Source organism: Sebastes umbrosus, chromosome 15 (genome assembly GCF_015220745.1).
Source record: "Sebastes umbrosus isolate fSebUmb1 chromosome 15, fSebUmb1.pri, whole genome shotgun sequence".
NCBI lineage: Eukaryota > Metazoa > Chordata > Actinopteri > Perciformes > Sebastidae > Sebastes > Sebastes umbrosus.
Window position 1 is genome coordinate 1912358 of NC_051283.1, and position 18138 is coordinate 1930495.

The following is an 18138-nucleotide window of genomic DNA, read 5'->3' on the forward strand; positions in this document are numbered from 1 at the left end:
TCTTATGTGTAAATCCTCGTCGTCTGTGTTAGTAACTTGAATATCTTTTGAGGTTTGGACTGACGGACGGACAAAAACATTAGAAAATGTCCTTTTTTGTCTCTTTGTTGATGATGGGTGTTTTTTGCTATGTCGACATTTTATAGACCAAAAGATTCATAAATGAACCAAGAAGATAATCATCTGATTGTTATTAATCAATTGTAGCCCGAGGTGAAATCATAACCTGAAAGTTCAACATGATGTATGATCCAGTATGTAAAAGTAATCCTTCTCGGAACATAAATTAGCATTTATGATAAGTCATTATTGGGACCATATGTTAAAACTATACAACCGGCCACCATCAACCCAACAATTAACGATATATTTGCTCTCTTTAGTTTTTTTTAGTCTAATAAATTCACAAAATATATTCACAAAATGTCAAGAAAAGAAGCATTCTTCCACTTGTTCTTCTTATTAGTCAGAAATATACAACTGTACACCTGAATTCAAGTTCCTCTCTTTCACCGATCTAAGACTTAGCTCAGTTACCTTCTTAACTCATCGTAAAACACTTCATTCAAACTCGACAGAAACAAATTAAATTCATTAAAATCGTCTTGGTTAGTCTTCAAACTGTTCCAGCAATCACCAACTCTGGTTTTAGTCGAATGAAACCCTTAATTCAGTGTTAGATTTGAAAGAAACAGACGTTATGCTCTCCTCAAAGTGACCAGACTCCATAGAAAGAAACCCAACAACTTGACATTGAAGATTGTAAAACACACTTTAGACTCCATAGAAACTGAAATATAACTCGCCAAACCCGTCTTGTTTAGTCTTCTCACTGTTACAACAATCATCAACTCTGGTTTTGGTCGAACTAAACTCTTAATTGACCACGTGAGATGTGAAAAGGAAACAGCCTTTAACGCTCTCTTCAAAGCAACCAAACTCCATAGAAAAAAACAACAATCCACCAACTCTAGTTTGGTGACATAAACCCGTAATTCATAGAGTTAGATGTGAAAATGTGCTCTGCTGTCTCTCTCTCGGCTCTCGTTCTTCAGAGGCAGACCATTAAATTAGCAAAATAAAATGACAAACCACCCCAGAAAAACCCAACCGGCATGTTCTCAGCCAATCACAGATAGCCAATATGTTCGTCCTATCACCCAACCCTACCATAAAGTTCATTTTGAGCCATCAATATATTGAAATGTCGGTGTCACTTTGGCCAAAAGGCTAATATCTCATGTTGGAAGGTAAATCTGCAAAAACAGTGATTTTTTAGGAAAGCTGAGATTTTACTTTTTGATTTTTGATTTCCCCGTCATATATAAATTTCAGCTCTCCTCATTTCAGTTCTTATTAGTTTGAAACAAACACACAGTGTGTTTCTATATTTCTGTAATGATGGAGTTTGAACTGACTTCCTGTCTCCACTTCCAGGGCCACTCTAAGGGTCCGTTCCTGGTCAGCGCTCCGCTCTCCACCATCATCAACTGGGAGAGAGAGTTTGAGATGTGGGCGCCCGACATGTACGTGATGACCTACGTCGGAGACAAAGACAGCAGAGCCGTCATCCGAGAGAACGAGTTCTCCTTCGAGGACAACGCCATCCGAGGAGGGAAGAAGGCCTCCAGGATGAAGGTGAGAGGAGACGGTACTGAACGAACACCTCAAACTCCTAAAAACAAACGCACGGATCATTTTTAAACTTCTGTTTCTGTTGATTTCCTTCAACAGAAAGACTCGTCGATCAAGTTCCACGTCCTGCTGACCTCCTACGAGCTCATCACCATCGACATGGCGATCCTGGGCTCCATAGACTGGGCCTGCCTGGTGGTGGACGAGGCCCACAGACTGAAGAACAACCAGTCCAAGGTAGAACTCTATCAATAGTAAAAACCTATATCCAGCTTGGGAATATATACTACATATGAAATGTTTTTCTACAGTTGTAGACATGTGTTGAACTGCTGGAATAAACCAGTCATCAGCATGAGCAGACGCTCGCCACTAAAGTTGAACTGAAGTTGTGGTTCTTTGTTGTTTTTCTTGTTTCCTGCTGTAGTTTTTCCGTGTGTTGAACAACTACCCTCTGCAGCACAAACTGCTGCTGACTGGAACTCCTCTGCAGAACAACCTGGAGGAGCTTTTCCACCTGCTCAACTTCCTCACACCTGAGAGGTTCAGGTAGGCGCCGGACTCCTACTCAACATACCGCTTTATTGTTTTTAGAGTCCTCGCCACAACATAGAGGCTTTCCTTCAGGTGTGAGGTCATGATGTATGGACCTCACACCTGCAGTGGAGTTGATGAAGGTTTTGCTCTTGATGTTTCGTTTAGAGAGCCTTGTACCTGGTGTTATTTTTCAGGCACTGAAGTCTCTGAGGGCATTTTCACATTAGGTACGATGGATCCATACGCTTGCCACCCCCCCTTCCCCCTCTCCGCTCAGCTTTCACATTAGTAAAGTTATTCCGTATCCGAGTACACTACGTCATCACCCACGTGTATTTGTTTATGTTGAGATCAGCTGTTCTAGTGGCGGAGCATCATAAAACACTTCATTCAAACTGGACAGAAACTAAATAAAACTCACCAACACGTCATCGTTAGTCTTTCCAACAATCACCAACTCTGGTTTGGTCTAAATAAACTCTTAATTCACCGAGTTTGTGTGAAAACTCTCCCTCCCACCCCGTCTATCTCTCTCTCTGCCCGCTGAGCAGCTGAGCGTCTCTCATTCTTCGCAGACAGACCATTAAACCAGCTAAATAAAATAACAAACATCACTCAACCCCATCGCCTGTTGTCTATATTTTAAGGAACCTCTCGCCGGCCTCCCTGCTGTATCATCCACGGCCGTGCAGTTTAGAGGATGAGGTCGGCGCATGCTGTGCACAGATACAGACATACAGTAGATATGAAACTGTTTAATATGTATACAGATTTCGAAGGAGACCGGCGGCATTGAAAAAAGCCTGCCCTTACAAAACTACTCGCTGACTGCTAACGTTACTCGCGATAAATAGCGGTCCACTTCCGTGTTTTGGTACGGTTGGCTTTCACACCTGATGCGAACCGTACCAGAGTCCACATGATCCGTACTCCAGACCACCTTTTCAAGTGGACTCGGGTACGGATCGACGAACCGTGCCCGAGTACGGTACGGAGCAGAGCGTTCACACTAATCAATCCAACTGGACTTTGGGGACAAGTGGACTCTGATCTGGGCCCGGGTCCCTAAATGTGAAAGCCCCCTAAATCATCATAAACTTTAGGGCAGTCAACGAATATTCTAAATTCAAATTTATACAGTGGAAACAGCTTCTAGTGATCACAGTTACAGCGATCAACCGCTTCTAGTGATCAAACAGCTTGGGACAGAATCATTCCTATACAAACACTGTTCAAATAATCTGCTTCTAGTAATCAAGTAGTCCTCTTCCAGTGTTCATTTGGGCTCTTTTCATACATGAGAACATCTGGGAAACCATTTTAAAACTGCGTTAGAATAACGTTAGTTGAATTTGTGTTTTGTTTTCTACTTTACTCCGTTAATACTTTGCCTCGGGGACCGTCTGCTCTCCGTCTGGGTTCCTGTGCTGCGTGCACTTTGATATCATAACGGGGGAGAAGTCATTTTGTCAGAATGAAAAACGAATGAGCCCGGGGGAAAGCATCCTCGTCAAGTGGATCAATAACGCCCGGTGACGTAATGCTCCTAAAGGTAAACTTTGCCGATCCTCAACCGGTTCTGCGGCAGCTCGCGCAGATTGGCGCCCGTCTCCCTCCACGCCGCTACCGGGCGAGAGAACGAGGAGCCGTTCTGCATGCACGCCTTAAAAATGCATGCACGCTTTTAAAAAGCAAAGATCAGGAGAAAGTCTACAAAAATAAACTCATATTGTGTTGCAGGAAGGCGTTTTATTCTGCTTTTAAGCTTCTTGCGACTGCTCCGATTTAATGTTTGTTGTTCTTCCAGTCAACAAAAATACTTTAAAGCAACGTTGAGGGTTGTAAGAAAATATTAACATTGAGTAAAAAAAGTGTGCAGAGGTTTGACAAATAACACAAAACCAAAACCTTCCTAGTCTGTCGTCGGTGTCGGCAGTGTGACCGTACAGTCGTACCCGTCTGTGTCTGTCTGCAGTAAACTGGAGGTCTTCCTGGAGGAGTTCGCCGACATCGCGAAGGAAGACCAGATCAAGAAGCTGCACGACATGCTGGGTCCGCACATGCTCAGGAGGCTGAAGGCCGACGTCTTCAAACACATGCCCTCCAAGACCGAGCTCATCGTCAGAGTGGAGCTCAGCCCCTTGCAGAAGTGAGTTCTTCTAGATATTATTATTCCTTCAAAAAGATCCGAGCTGTGTACAGATATAAAAAGAAAAGGGTAAATGTGCATATCCTCTGTTTGCAGGAAGTACTACAAATTCATCCTGACGAAAAACTTTGAGGCTCTGAACACCAAAGGAGGAGGAAACCAGGTGTCTCTGCTCAACGTCGTCATGGACCTCAAGAAATGCTGCAACCACCCTTACCTCTTCCCCACGGCTGCTATCGTACGACCCAAACATCCTTTTCTATTATTTCAATATTATAGCCAATCTTTCTCTGCAGTCATTTCAGAGTTTACAAAACCTAAATGTTTTGATCGGTCGCTCCAAACAGGAAGCTCCAAAGATGCCCAACGGGATGTACGACGGCAACTCTCTCACAAAGGCTGCTGGGAAACTGATGTTGCTGCAGAAGATGATGAGGAAGCTGAAGAACGGAGGACACCGAGTGCTCATCTTCTCTCAGGTAAGAGACAAGCGCTAACTCACAAATTCCCAACACGCCGGTGTATCAGTTCCCTAAAGACTGGCCCACATTAAACCATTTTTCAAATCTTAACAAGATGTGTAAAATGTGAGAGACTCCACACGTAACGACATGTTGTTCAATTTAACACTTTTGTTCCTGTAGTGTTTGGAGAGCGACGATTTGGCCAAAACAGCACACCACACACTGACACATTCATTCATGGACAACAAGAGACCCGACTCTCAAAACTGCATATCTTGCAAAATCTCTGGCGATCAAACGTGACTTTAGTGTAAACAAACATGGCGGACGACGGGCAGGAAGAATTAGCGATGTTAGTTTTTACTCTGTAATGAAAATTCACAAAGGATGGACGGATGAAGTCATGGAGACACGTTCAATAAACACCTATATTGATGCCACAAATCGAGTTCTTCCTCTATTTCTCAGCTCCATCTTACTACTACTTTATGCTTCACGTTTAACATTAGCTCACGCGGTGGTTGTCCTTCCTTCTTCAGTCAGCAAGGTTCTCTATTGGCTGTCGTTTTTTCCCACGTGACTGCATCATCGGCTGTCCTCGGGGTTCCCCACACACAACAGGATATCCCATCGTAAATATTGAACATGTTTAATATTTCTGACTCTCTTAACATACCTCACACCACGGGAACATCGGAAGAGATCATCTTTAGAGCCATCAAACAATCAGAGCTTTGCTGACGGTTGTCGATTGGGGGGAGTCGGACCCAAAATGGCCTTGATTCTTGTGTAGTGTGTACACGGCATTCATTAATAATCTTTCTCTTTCCCTTTTTACCAATTTAAATATGTTTCTTTTTTCCTGCTTTTTCTCTTTTAAAGTGATCGGTCTCAGTCAGATAATTATTTGATATCAATGTTGACCCTGTAAAGTAGCAGCTCGAAGTAAAAAAAACAAAATCAATATAATTCAACTTGAGGTTGTAAAATGATTAGAAACACTTCATCCCGTTGCAGTCTCCGCCTGCAACTTACAAATCGCTTTTCGTATTTCCAGTCGGAACTGCGACCTGATGAAAAATGAGTTTTAAAAGCCTGAAATGTCATCAGCTATTTCCTAACAAACCGTCTCCTCCGTGTTTCCCTGCAGATGACCAAGATGTTGGACTTGCTCGAGGACTTCCTGGAGAACGAGGGCTACAAGTACGAGAGGATTGATGGAGGGATCACTGGAGGGATGAGACAGGAAGCTATCGATCGCTTCAACGGTGAGACAGTTCATTTCTCCCGCCCGTCACACAAATGAAAACTTTGAACTTAACTTCTAAACTTAAATGGTTACTTGATCTTTTGTTATTAAAGTTCCAGGTTACTAATAATTAAAACATGTTTTGACTTGATTTTTTTTTTTTTTTTTCAGCTCCCGGCGCTCCGCAGTTTGCCTTCCTGCTGTCAACGAGGGCCGGAGGTCTGGGTATCAACCTGGCCACCGCCGACACCGTCATCATTTACGACTCTGACTGGAACCCCCACAACGACATCCAGGTACAGCAGGACTACAGACACTTTTAAGGGACTGTTTGTAAGAATCAGAAATGTCTTGTTAACAGCGACACCTGTGGCCGTTAAGTCAACTAAAGTCAGCGTCCTGTTGCTCGCGTTTGTGTTCGCTCTACATAGACATGAAGGAGCATCGCTCAAAACAGTGAGGAGACACACGTCAGCTAAAAGCACAATATCACTCTATATTTCAGCTGCTTGGCAGTAATGTTAGCTGACCAGACGAAGGTCTCTCCATGAATCAGTGCTGATCCTAGTGTTGGCTTTTCCTGCCTCAGCCTCCCGACCGACGATAACGTTTCTCTCTGCGGAGCCCCGTCACTTCACAAGACACGGGAAACCTCTGTTGGTCTGGAGGAGCTGCAGCAGTTATTTCTGCACAAACGTCCACTGTACATTCACTAGATATTCTCAGAGCTAAACTAACTCCTCTGCAGTGTGGAGAGGAGCAGAGTACAGCAGAGACTCCGGCCCTGGAGACCAAAGCTACGGTCTCCCCCGCGTCCTCCGACCGCGGCCAACACTGTTTAACAGACGCGCTTCACTAGATACAACCAAGAGGTTTTGGTGCTTCTGTGTAGTTTGTGTTGGAGTCCTGAGTCTGAACTAGGGAAGTCACGGTACCAGAAATCTAGTAGTCGATACCAATACCAGTGAATTTCCACGATTCTCGATACCAAATGCGATACCACGGTAAAAAAACAACAACAACAATAAATCTCATGTAATTCAACACGTACTCTTTTATTAAAAACATTTGAAAATCACAAAAAACAGAGGCATGTAGCCTTTAAGTAATAAATAAAAATAATTTAACCCATTTTGTTCATTTTGGCGTATCAGCGGCATGTTATCAATCGATAGTCAGACGACGGACACTACATACTGACCGTGAATGCATCTGGTCCGTCAGCTCAGAGTAGTAGGAGCAGGAGGCAGAGGATTTGTTGTCGATGCGTAAAGCAAACGGACCTATTCGGCAATATTTCACGTTTAATCCCAATGCTATAAGGGAACCATAACGTTAATGAGGTAATCGGCGTGAGGTGGATGGAGCCGTCACAGCCGGTGTGCACGGAGCAGCGGCGCCAGGTAGACCCCCGCAGCGGAGCCCCGCAGCAAAAGCTCTACCGGAGAGGCCAGACACACAGCCACCCGACGGTAAAGATCAGAGTCAGCGCTCTGCACATGTTGACCGTCATCTTTTCTTGTAAAATGTCCGGTGTAATCGGTGACACCGGTGTTGTCACAAGTTTATTAACCGGTGGGAACATTTTCCTCACCGTCACATCACTACCAACGACCATTACAGGCATCGTACGGTACCTTCGGTACGGTAGAAAGAGTACAGTACCGTCACTATTTTAGAATTTTGGCATCGACTTGGTACCGAAGTATCGGTTCTCGTGACATCCCTAGCGTGCATGGGACACCGACCCGGATTGATTTATAAGTGTAAGAAGTTACAAACAGTCCCTTTTAAAAGTGAAGTTGGTTTTATTTCCCTCTGACGTGCATTGAAATGTTCCAGAGACACTTTTTTATTTAGCTTTAGTCGAAAAGTTCATCTTATTTTGACAGTTCATAACTGCTCTTCCTGTGTGTCCAGGCCTTCAGCAGAGCTCATCGTATCGGTCAGAACAGGAAGGTGATGATCTACCGCTTCGTCACCAAGGCCTCTGTGGAGGAGAGGATTACTCAGGTAAACAGGACACATGCAACACAACAATTAAACCATGTCTTCTGTCAAGCAAGTGTTGTTGAACTGACTCGAAGTTGTATTTTACACTTTCTTTTTTTGCTGCGAGACTGGGACGAAACCCTTGAAATACACATTCTATACATGTTCAAAGCAGTTTGTGTAGCTAGTGCAAAAGCAAGACTGATTAGTGATACACATTTGAGAATACCTGACATATTAACAAATTGCTCTTTCTTGTGTTCTCCCTCCATCTTTTCCTCCTCCGTCCAGGTTGCCAAGAAAAAGATGATGCTGACTCACCTGGTGGTTCGACCCGGTCTCGGCTCCAAGACGGGCTCCATGTCCAAACAGGAACTGGACGACATCCTCAAGTTTGGAACGGAGCAGCTGTTCAAGGACGAGTTGTTTGAGATCGGACTAAGTGAGAGAGTTTAAAAACGACGCAGAGAGGAGAGGACAGATTTATTGAGAAGTGAGACGTTGATGTTAACTTTTTTAATTTTAGTTCGTGCAGGTGAGAGCAAGAGCAAGGAGGAGGACAGCAGCGTTGTCATCCACTACGACGACAAGGCCATCGACCGTCTGCTGGACAGGAACCAGGAAGCCACCGACGAAACGGAGCTTGCGAGCATGAACGAGTACCTGAGCTCCTTCAAGGTGGCTCAGTATGTGGTCAAAGACGAGGAGGAGGAGGTGAGCACCCTGCAGAGTGAAGATGTGTATAGAGCGTAAATCTTAAAGGTCCCATATTGTAAAAAGGGACATTTTCATGGCTTTTATATTGTAAAGCAGTTTTAAGATCTATATAAATACTGTGAAAGTATCGAAACGCTTAATCCACGGAGAAATACACACAGCCCGTATTCAGAAACTCTGCATTTGAAACAAGCCGTTAGATTTCTGTCCATTAGTGATGTCACAAATATACAATATTTAGACCATTACACGGTTTTAAACATAAACATTCTAAATGGGTCCCAGTTTATTTCCTGTTGCAGTGTATGTGAATGACATCAGCTGACAGGAAGTAAACATGGACCCAAGCTGTTGCCTAGCAACGCAATTCCGTTGAAATGCACTAAAACGGAGCTTTTCAGGACAGACAGAGGGTAATTACAGGTATATTCAGGCCGACAGTACGAGGAAAATAAAGTGTTTTTTTTAACATTAAAGCATGTAAACATGTTCTAGTAGAAACCCAAAATACAAGTAGGAACCTGAAAATGAGCACAATATGTGCCCTTTAATGTCTCTGGTCATCACCCTCTCCAACCGTTTCTCCATGGTTTCTCCGTCATTTCTTCTGTCGCTCAGGAGGAGGAGGTGCAGCGGGAGATCATCAAACAGGAGGAGAGCGTGGATCCGGACTACTGGGAGAAGCTGCTGCGTCACCACTACGAGCAGCAGCAGGAGGATCTGGCCCGCAACCTGGGCAAAGGCAAACGTATCCGCAAGCAGGTCAACTACAATGACGGCTCTCAGGAAGACAGAGGTAAGAACGGAGGTAATATATATCTTTTTCTTACTAGTAGCTTTCAGAGTTTTGAACTTGGGTCCGTGAGGTCCAGTAGATTGAACTGTAAATGGTCTCGTTGAAGTCTTATCGGACTGTGAATTAATAATCTTTCTCTTGCTTTTGTCTCGCAGCCGACTGGCAGGATGACCAGTCTGACGGCCAATCAGATTACTCGGTGGCGTCTGAGGAGGGAGACGAGGACTTTGATGAGCGAGCAGAAGGTAAGAACCGTTATTTGTGTTTGTCTGAAGAGGTAAATAACATTGAACAGTGAGCTAATGTTGAGCTAATGTTTAAAATGTTTAGGAAACTTAACATTCCCTCATTTGGGCAGAAAATTGTCTTTTGGTGCTCCTAACCCAGGGGTCAGCAACCTTTACTATCAAAAGAGACATTTTAGGCAAAAAAAAAAAAAAATCTTTCTGAAGCCGCAAAACATCTGATCATTGTGATGAAGGTAACACAGCTTATAGTCTAAGTATATAGTATATAAGTCTAATGCAGTGAGGGCCAAAGAGACAACGTATTACGGAGTATTAGGGCCACAGTGAGGGGAAAAAACATCTGAGATTTACAGAATAAAGTCATAACATTACGAGAAAAAAGAAAATAACATGTAAAATTTCTACTTTATAATATTATGACTTTATTCTCATATTACAACTTTTTTTTTCTCGTAAACTTCTGACTTTATTCTCGTAATATCACGACTTTATTCTCTAAATCTCCGATTTATTTTCTTTCTTCAATGTGGCCCTAATACTCCGTCGTACCATAGACCTACAACAATGATAAATGAAAATGTAAACAAAAAACAGTCACAAAGTCCACAGGGAGCCACTGGAGGGGCTAAAGAGCTGCAGGTTGCTGACCCATGTCCTAAACCATAAAAACCTAATAAACAGCAAATATAATAGAAAATCAAAGCAGTAAAAGACAGAAGACCAGTTGTATCACACGTTTATATACACACCTGCGTTCCTTTATCCATGTAAATCACCACATCTGTTTCCTGTCTGCAGCCAACTCTCGCAGGCCGAGCAGGAAGGGCCTGAGGAACGACAAAGACAAGCCGCTGCCCCCCCTGCTGGCCAGGGTGGGAGGCAACATCGAGGTGAGCAGCGCCGCCGCCATTGATTATCCCTCATTCGATTCCCCCCACGGTTCATTTTGTCTCTGTAAACGAAGCCTGACCCTTCTCTGCTGCCGTTCCTCCAGGTGTTGGGTTTCAACTCTCGGCAGAGGAAGGCCTTCCTGAACGCAGTGATGCGTTATGGGATGCCTCCCCAGGATGCCTTCACCACCCAGTGGCTGGTCCGAGACCTGCGAGGGAAATCTGAGAAAGAGTTCAAGTAAGAAACGCCAGAACAAAATATGAACTCCAAAAGAAGTAGTTAAAACCTGTGTGAGACTCTAAAGATATTAAAAAATATGTGAGTTTATATTTATTGGGAGAGAATATGGATCATATTTCAATATCGAATTATCTTTAAATCATCAAACCCCGTCTTGTTTAGTTTTTAATGTTATTATTACCTGTTTTATATCTGTTTTTGTTTATTAAACTTATTAATGATAAAATATTTAATATTGTAAAATGAGTTTATTGTAGCCTGCAGATATCCTTAAAAGTACGGCTTTAATCAGCTGATATTACATGAAACAATATGTTCCTCTCTCTTCGTGTGTCCTCCGTTAACCCTTTGGTCTCTGTCTTCCTCTCAGGGCGTACGTCTCTCTGTTCATGCGTCACCTCTGCGAGCCCGGAGCCGACGGGGCCGAGACCTTCGCAGACGGCGTCCCCAGAGAAGGGTTGTCACGGCAACACGTCCTCACCCGCATCGGTGTCATGTCACTCATTCGTAAGAAGGTAACAGATGCAGCTTTGCCTTTTTTACTTTAACTTTAGTTGTTAGAATGAGAGAAGAAGAAGACAGCAGCCATGTTTCCATTAACGTCAGGGCTGCCGCTAACTGTTATTTTCATTGTTGATTAATCTGTTGATTATTTTCTTCATTAATCGATCAGTTGTTTGGTCTAGAAAATGGTGAAAAATGTTGACCAGTGTTTCCCAAGATGACGTCCTCAATTGTCTTGTTTTGTCCACAAGTCAAAGATATTCCGTTTCCTGTCACAGAGAAGGAAAGAAACCAGAAAATATTCACAAGAAGATGGAATCTGAGAATTTAGACTTTTTAAAAATGATTATCTTTAATATTGCTCAAACCGGTTAATCGATTATCAAAATAGTTGGCGGTTAATTTATTTGACAACGAACCTATTAATCGTTGCAGCTCTGAAATGGTTGAAGAAAATAAAATAAAAAATGCTGCCGTCTTAACTGACATGTTAAGTTTTGGTTAAGTTTTAGCAGGCTTGTTTTGAGCTCTTTTTGACGGGACGTGTTGAGAGGTGACGAGTCGTCCTCATGGCACCCGTGTGCTCATCGTGTTTTCCAGGTTCAGGAGTTCGAGCATGTGAACGGCCAGTGGTCGATGCCCTGGATGGCCGAGCTGGAGGAGAGCAAGAAGGCGGCCGCAGCGGCGGCTCAGCCAGACTCGCCCGGGAAAACGCCGTCCACCGGCACCCCCGCCGACACGCAGCCCAACACGCCCGCTGCAGGTAAACACACACACAAAACGCACACTTCCTCTTTCCTTACAGGTGAAACAACACACACACACACTCCACTAAATCCCCCGGGTAAGGTCACATTAAAACAACACAATAATTGAACGTGTTTGTCTTTGTAGTTGACGAGTCCTCAAAGAGCGAGGATGCAGTGAAGGATGCAGTGAAGGATGTAGAGAAGGACGCAGAGAAGGAGATGAAGAAAGAAGGCGAGGCGGAGAAGAACGGCAAAGAGCCGGCAAAGACCAGCGACGAGGTAAAGACACGATGCGTTTAAGTGATGTGACTAAAAGTAGGATCTTTTGGATTGTGAATGTGAAATGTGACAGAATTCCCTCCGTGTCTCCTCCCAGGTGATCGCCATCCCGGACGACGACGACGAGAAGAGTCCGCCGGCGGAGCAGGAGAGCAAGAAGAACGGCGATGAGCCGATGGAGACGGACAAACCGAGCAACGGAGAGGCGGAGAGCGTTAAAGAGAAGGAGAGCGAGAAGGAGAAGGAGAAGGAGGACGAGGCAGAGAGCGAGAAGAAGAGTCCAGAGGGAGGAGAGGAAACCAAGGTGCCTCCAGAGGCCAAGACGGAGGGGTCAGAGGTCAAACCAGAGGTCTCTGAGATCAAAGGTAAAACTCTTTTTATCGCAGCGCCTGTAAACAAGATTTGTTTTAGTTTTCTTCTGTATCTCCTCAGCCGGTTAAAGTCTTTATTTTCTCCTTTAATATTATTTGGCTCTGTTTTGCAGCAGAAGAAAAGAAAGAAGAAAAGACAGAGAAGATGGACACCACTCCTCCTGCAGAGGAAAAGAAAGGTACCAAACCCCGGTTTAATAAACAGGAAATGAACTTTAGAACGTAAACGTTTGTCCCTCCCTTCCCCCTTTCTTCATGTTAATCACATCTCCTTTCGCTCTCCTGCAGCTGATCTGAAGGAGGAGAAGGAGCCTCAGAAGCCGGAGGAGGCGACGACCAAACTGCAGAACGGAGACAGCAGCAAGGAGAGCGGATCCTCAGCTGCCATCGCCGTCACTGCTACTGCCACCGCTGCCACCGCCGCCACTGCTGCCACCGCCACCGCCGCCGCAGCCATCAGCGAGGAGAAGAAGAAGGCCAAGACCAGGTTCATGTTCAACATCGCTGACGGAGGATTCACAGGTACACAAACACACAAACACACACGTAGAAACACAAATGTTTTTTAAAGTTGTTCTCTAATTAAAATCTTTCCTCTTTCAGAGCTTCACTCTTTGTGGCAGAACGAGGAGCGCGCCGCCACGGTTACCAAGAAAACCAACGAGATCTGGCACCGTCGTCATGACTACTGGCTGCTGGCTGGCATCATACAGTATCCTTCTCCTACCTTTTGATTGGCTCTCAGTTCTCGCTGGTTGTGGGGGGTTGTAACGGGGAGGAAGTGTTGTCGTGTTTTTAGATGTAGTTGTTGCCCTTGACCGCGGCTCCCTCCAGACACGGTTACGCCCGCTGGCAGGACATCCAGAACGACGTGAAGTTCGCCATCCTCAACGAGCCCTTTAAAGGAGAGATGAACCGAGGCAACTTCCTGGAGATCAAGAACAAGTTCCTCGCCAGGAGGTTCAAGGTAGGCTCGCCTTTCTATCGACGGAGAGGAAAACATTAACGTTGGAATGGGAGGATGTCATCTAAACCATTATTTAAAGGGATAGCTGGGGTGTTGTGAAGTGTGGTTGTATGAGGTACTTCTCCATAGTCAGTGTGTTACCTACAGTAGATGGCGGTCAACAAGCCCACCTAATAAAATCAATGTCAGGTTAAGTGTACGCTCTATTTAGAATATACTATATCGTCCATCCAGTTTTTCGTCTCGACGATGCATATCGTCACGTTTTTTTTTTTATCGCAATATTCCGTGGCGCGATATTTCGTCACACCCTAGAAAACAAGCATTTTAAAAGTTGTTTGCTTGTCGTCATGGTAACAGACCCGACAAAGCATGAATTCAGACTTTTTGCTAATCAGCATCATTATGTATTTGTTATTGCGGCACATTTTTGATCCGTTTACAACAACGTCACTGCCGTATTTATGCCTAGATGACGTTATGTTGAGTGTTGATGGAGCAGCTACAATGTAAGCTTAGCCTGGCATTGATCGATCCAAACTCCATTCAGAAAACAAGCATTTTAAAAGTTGTTTGCTTGTCGTCTTGCAGACAGACCTGTCAAAGCATGAATTGGGTCTTTTTACAAATCGACATCATGATGTCGTTATTTCGGCATCATTTTGATCCGTTTATTGTATTATTATTATTGTTTTGGGTTCATCCCGCAGTAGCGACGTGTGGCTTGATCCCCAGAAAACGTAAACACAGAACTGTTCTCCGCCTTTTCATTTTGAAAGAGCAACGACCAATGAGGAAACTCCAACAGTCGGCCGACCAATCCTATAACTTCATCACTCAGTCAGTCAGTCAGTGACCGACTCTTGCGTTTGTATGGCTGGCCCTCTGCGATCCAGCCAAAAAACAAGTGAATTGTACAGTGATGCCCCCCCCCCCTCCCTCCTCCCCTCCTCCAGCTGTTGGAGCAGGCGCTGGTGATCGAGGAGCAGCTGCGTCGCGCCGCCTACCTCAACATGTCCGAGGACCCCTCCCACCCCTCCATGGCACTCAACACCCGCTTCAGCGAGGTGGAGTGTCTGGCCGAGTCCCACCAGCACCTCAGCAAGGAGTCCATGTCCGGGAACAAGCCGGCCAACGCCGTCCTGCACAAAGGTGAGACGCCGAGCAGGAAGTAGAGGATTCTGTTGTACGGTTGAGGTTTTGGTTGAAAGTCACCTCTTTTAATTTAGTGTCCATGATGTTTTAGATCAAATGATGCTGTTATCAGTGACTATTAGCATTTTTTTCTTTGTTTTGTTTGGTTTGATTTGAACATTAAAATGCTCAAACCGATGAATCTACTATCATTTACTCCTTACTTTAGTTTACTAGTGCTGCTACTCATCTTTTTAATCATTATACAAAAATAAGTGTTTCTCTTATCTAGTGTTTCTGTTCTGTTGAGTAAACTAGAGAGAACATCTAAAGTAAATGAAGGAAATGAAACTGTTTAATAATTAATAAACATAAATCTGTTCTGATGACTTTGCAAACAACCCGTATGGTGAGCGAGCGACTGTAGTTCCTTATATCTCTCTCTCTGTCTGTGTGTGTCTCTCTCAGTGCTGAAGCAGTTGGAGGAGCTGCTGAGCGACATGAAGGCGGATGTCACCCGCCTCCCGGCAACCATCGCCCGGATACCGCCGGTTGCCGTGCGACTCCAGATGTCCGAGAGGAACATCCTGAGCCGGCTGGCGAGTCGAGGGCCCGAGACACAGACGCAGTCACAGACACAACAGGTACAGAGCCCAAAATATGAGTTTGACATTTAAATAATGGAAGGGATTTTTTTTTTTACTTTCACAGTTCCATAGAAATGTTTTTCTTTATTTTTTTTCTGGCTTTTGTCATTTTCAAAGAATGACTTATAACTTATTTTTTGCCACATTAAAAAAGAGCTAATATAGAGTATTTAGCATTATAGCATCTATAGTCTGTGTGGATGGGGGGGCAGCAGCAGTTTTAGACACCTAAAAAAATAAATATCAGTTTAAGTGTACGCTATATTCAGAATACTTTCACAGCTTTATCTCGCCATCAGACAGCCCTTTTCTGTTATCTATGCTCTCGCCAATGAAACCAGACTCCATTGAGAAAAAACAGTAATTTTACCTCGCAGAACTCGGGGGTTCCTTGATCGGTTAGCAACTCCCGTGTTCTGCCAGGTCAAATTACTTTCAGTTTTTTTCAAAGGAGTCTAAAATCTGTTTTTGCTGCTGCCCCCGTTATTTAGCATTTTCTCAACACAGGACAAAAGAAAATACTCTTCAGTATTGCTTGTAGAAATTTGCTTTCCTGCCAGATGTTAGATGAGAAGATTGATATCACGATAAATGTCGGAGTGGTGTCGATATTCCCATCTCACTTTTGTAATGATGTCATCGTTAGGAATGTGTAGAGTGAAATGTGTAAATAAGAACTTCCTTGTTCCCGTCCTCCTCTTCCAGATGTCGCAGCAGTAGACTGAAACTCTGCGCTTTACCTCGAAAACCAACCCCCTGCCTCACCTCGACATTCCTGATCGGTGCACAGCAGAATGACGGACAGCGCGCTCAAGCTTGAAGCCACGCCCAGTTCACCCCCCTCCCTCCCCTTCCCCCCCCCCCAAACAGACTTTAAACAGAGTTTTTCTGGAGGATCGAATCCCAACTTCCCCAAAGTTTCAGGCTGTGGACAGAAAAGCTATTTTATTTTTTTCCTCCTTTTTTCAATTTCTGTATTAATATTATTGATATAATGTTATTATGATGGTTTTTTGGGACCTAAATAAAAAAAATAAAATAAAGAATTTGTTTGTGGTCAGTTAGGGGGGTAGGTGAGCTGTGATCTTCTGAGGTCAAACTAAAAGTCAAATTCTCGTCTGATGTCGTTTAATTTGTGCTCTTAGATCATTTCACATTATGTAAGAAAAGGGAAAGTAAAAACGAAACATTTGCAACAGTAGTTTGGTGAAGACGGAGCTATATAATATAATATAATATAATAATATATAATACTGTTAAATTAACTCTTCTCATTTTAATTTCAGGTGTAATTTGATTTTAACAAATCCTTTTTACATTGAGGAAACTGGCGGCAGTATTTGTATTTTGATCAAATTTAACAGATTTTTAATACAAATTTCAAGCTTCACTAAATCTGAGGGAGAAGTGAAACTAAGATCTTCAGGTTTTATGGCGAGTTTTAGTGTATTTAAATTCCCTGTTTGGATGTACATTATGAAACATGCAGCCAGTTGGGTCTAATCTGTGGTTATATTAATTCCCTTCATAATATCATGATTCGACTTTATACAGAAGTATGCAGAGTAAAGTTCGTCGTCTGTTCTGTTCATTTAGTTTTATTTCTACTTTTGTGCAGGTGAGCGACTCTTCTGCTTTGTATTAGTATGTGTAGATCAGCAGCTTTGTCATTTCCTTTATTTATTTATTTATTTATTTATTTTATTCATATTTGTCAAAATAAGAGGCAGATAAAGACAATACCATGTTTTAATGAAACATTTGGGTTAATATAAGAGTTTTCAGAGTAAATCAGGGAGCGAATACGACATTTCTGTTGCAAACATGAATTTATTTGAAATCCCAGGCAATAATCAGAATAACAGTGTTTAGTAATCTTAACCTAACCTTTGATATAATCCAGCAGTATACTGAGGAAGCATTTAACGCAGCGGGATTAACGCTCAACACCCATTCACAGTTTTAAATGTAATCATTTCTCTTTTACATTTTAAATAATGAAATATCTACAGTCTCAATTTTCACTCCGAAAATACCTCAAAAATATACAGAGGAGTCACATTCAAGCACGGAAACATTCAAACCACAGCTGAAGTACACAGAACACGAGTTCACGAGACGAAATAAAGAATAAAATCAGGACTGTTGCTGCATCACAACTCTTACAATAACTCAAACAAACGGACCGAAATTGTTCCGCCGTATTTGCTCAAAGTGTAAATACATCAGAAGTAGTACCAAAACTGACACCGGGGGGGGGCAGCTTTCCTCAACAATACTGTACAAGTACAATACAGCTGGACGGAGAGGAAGAGAGAGCAGGAATCCAGGTTTAAAATACTGTTCAGTGATGTTTGAGTTCCTCGATATCTTCAAAGAAACAGAAACAACTAAACGTTCATTGTGACAATCGATTCAGAACCAGATTCAAGTTAAAAGTTCTGTTACTTCCATTAATTGGTTGAGTTTTGTTGTTGTTGATGGTGAACCATGTTTTAAACCGTCGCTCTAATCTGCTGCAATCAATCTTTTCATAAACTCTCAATCTACATCCTCTGCGTCTCAGTGC

At 43.3% G+C, this 18138-nt stretch overlaps 1 protein-coding gene across 1 annotated transcript in view; it reads left to right on the plus strand.

Annotated features, from left to right (window-relative positions):
• LOC119503507 (chromodomain-helicase-DNA-binding protein 4-like) overlaps nucleotides 1–16612 on the plus strand; it is a gene marked incomplete at its 5' end in the record, with an annotated part of 41445 nt that extends 24833 nt beyond the window's left edge. Inside the window, 26 exon segments of the mRNA XM_037795338.1 lie at nucleotides 1438–1638; nucleotides 1735–1872; nucleotides 2063–2184; nucleotides 4148–4321; nucleotides 4418–4559; nucleotides 4669–4800; nucleotides 5936–6053; nucleotides 6206–6330; nucleotides 7955–8047; nucleotides 8318–8468; nucleotides 8553–8740; nucleotides 9362–9551; nucleotides 9695–9784; nucleotides 10586–10677; nucleotides 10782–10915; nucleotides 11289–11433; nucleotides 12023–12185; nucleotides 12317–12450; nucleotides 12548–12815; nucleotides 12935–13000; nucleotides 13110–13343; nucleotides 13425–13533; nucleotides 13656–13788; nucleotides 14745–14940; nucleotides 15391–15566; nucleotides 16275–16612. Of these exon segments, the coding sequence (XP_037651266.1) occupies nucleotides 1438–1638; nucleotides 1735–1872; nucleotides 2063–2184; nucleotides 4148–4321; nucleotides 4418–4559; nucleotides 4669–4800; nucleotides 5936–6053; nucleotides 6206–6330; nucleotides 7955–8047; nucleotides 8318–8468; nucleotides 8553–8740; nucleotides 9362–9551; nucleotides 9695–9784; nucleotides 10586–10677; nucleotides 10782–10915; nucleotides 11289–11433; nucleotides 12023–12185; nucleotides 12317–12450; nucleotides 12548–12815; nucleotides 12935–13000; nucleotides 13110–13343; nucleotides 13425–13533; nucleotides 13656–13788; nucleotides 14745–14940; nucleotides 15391–15566; nucleotides 16275–16289 (3729 nt within the window).
• Between the last annotated feature and the right edge of the window lie 1526 nt (nucleotides 16613–18138).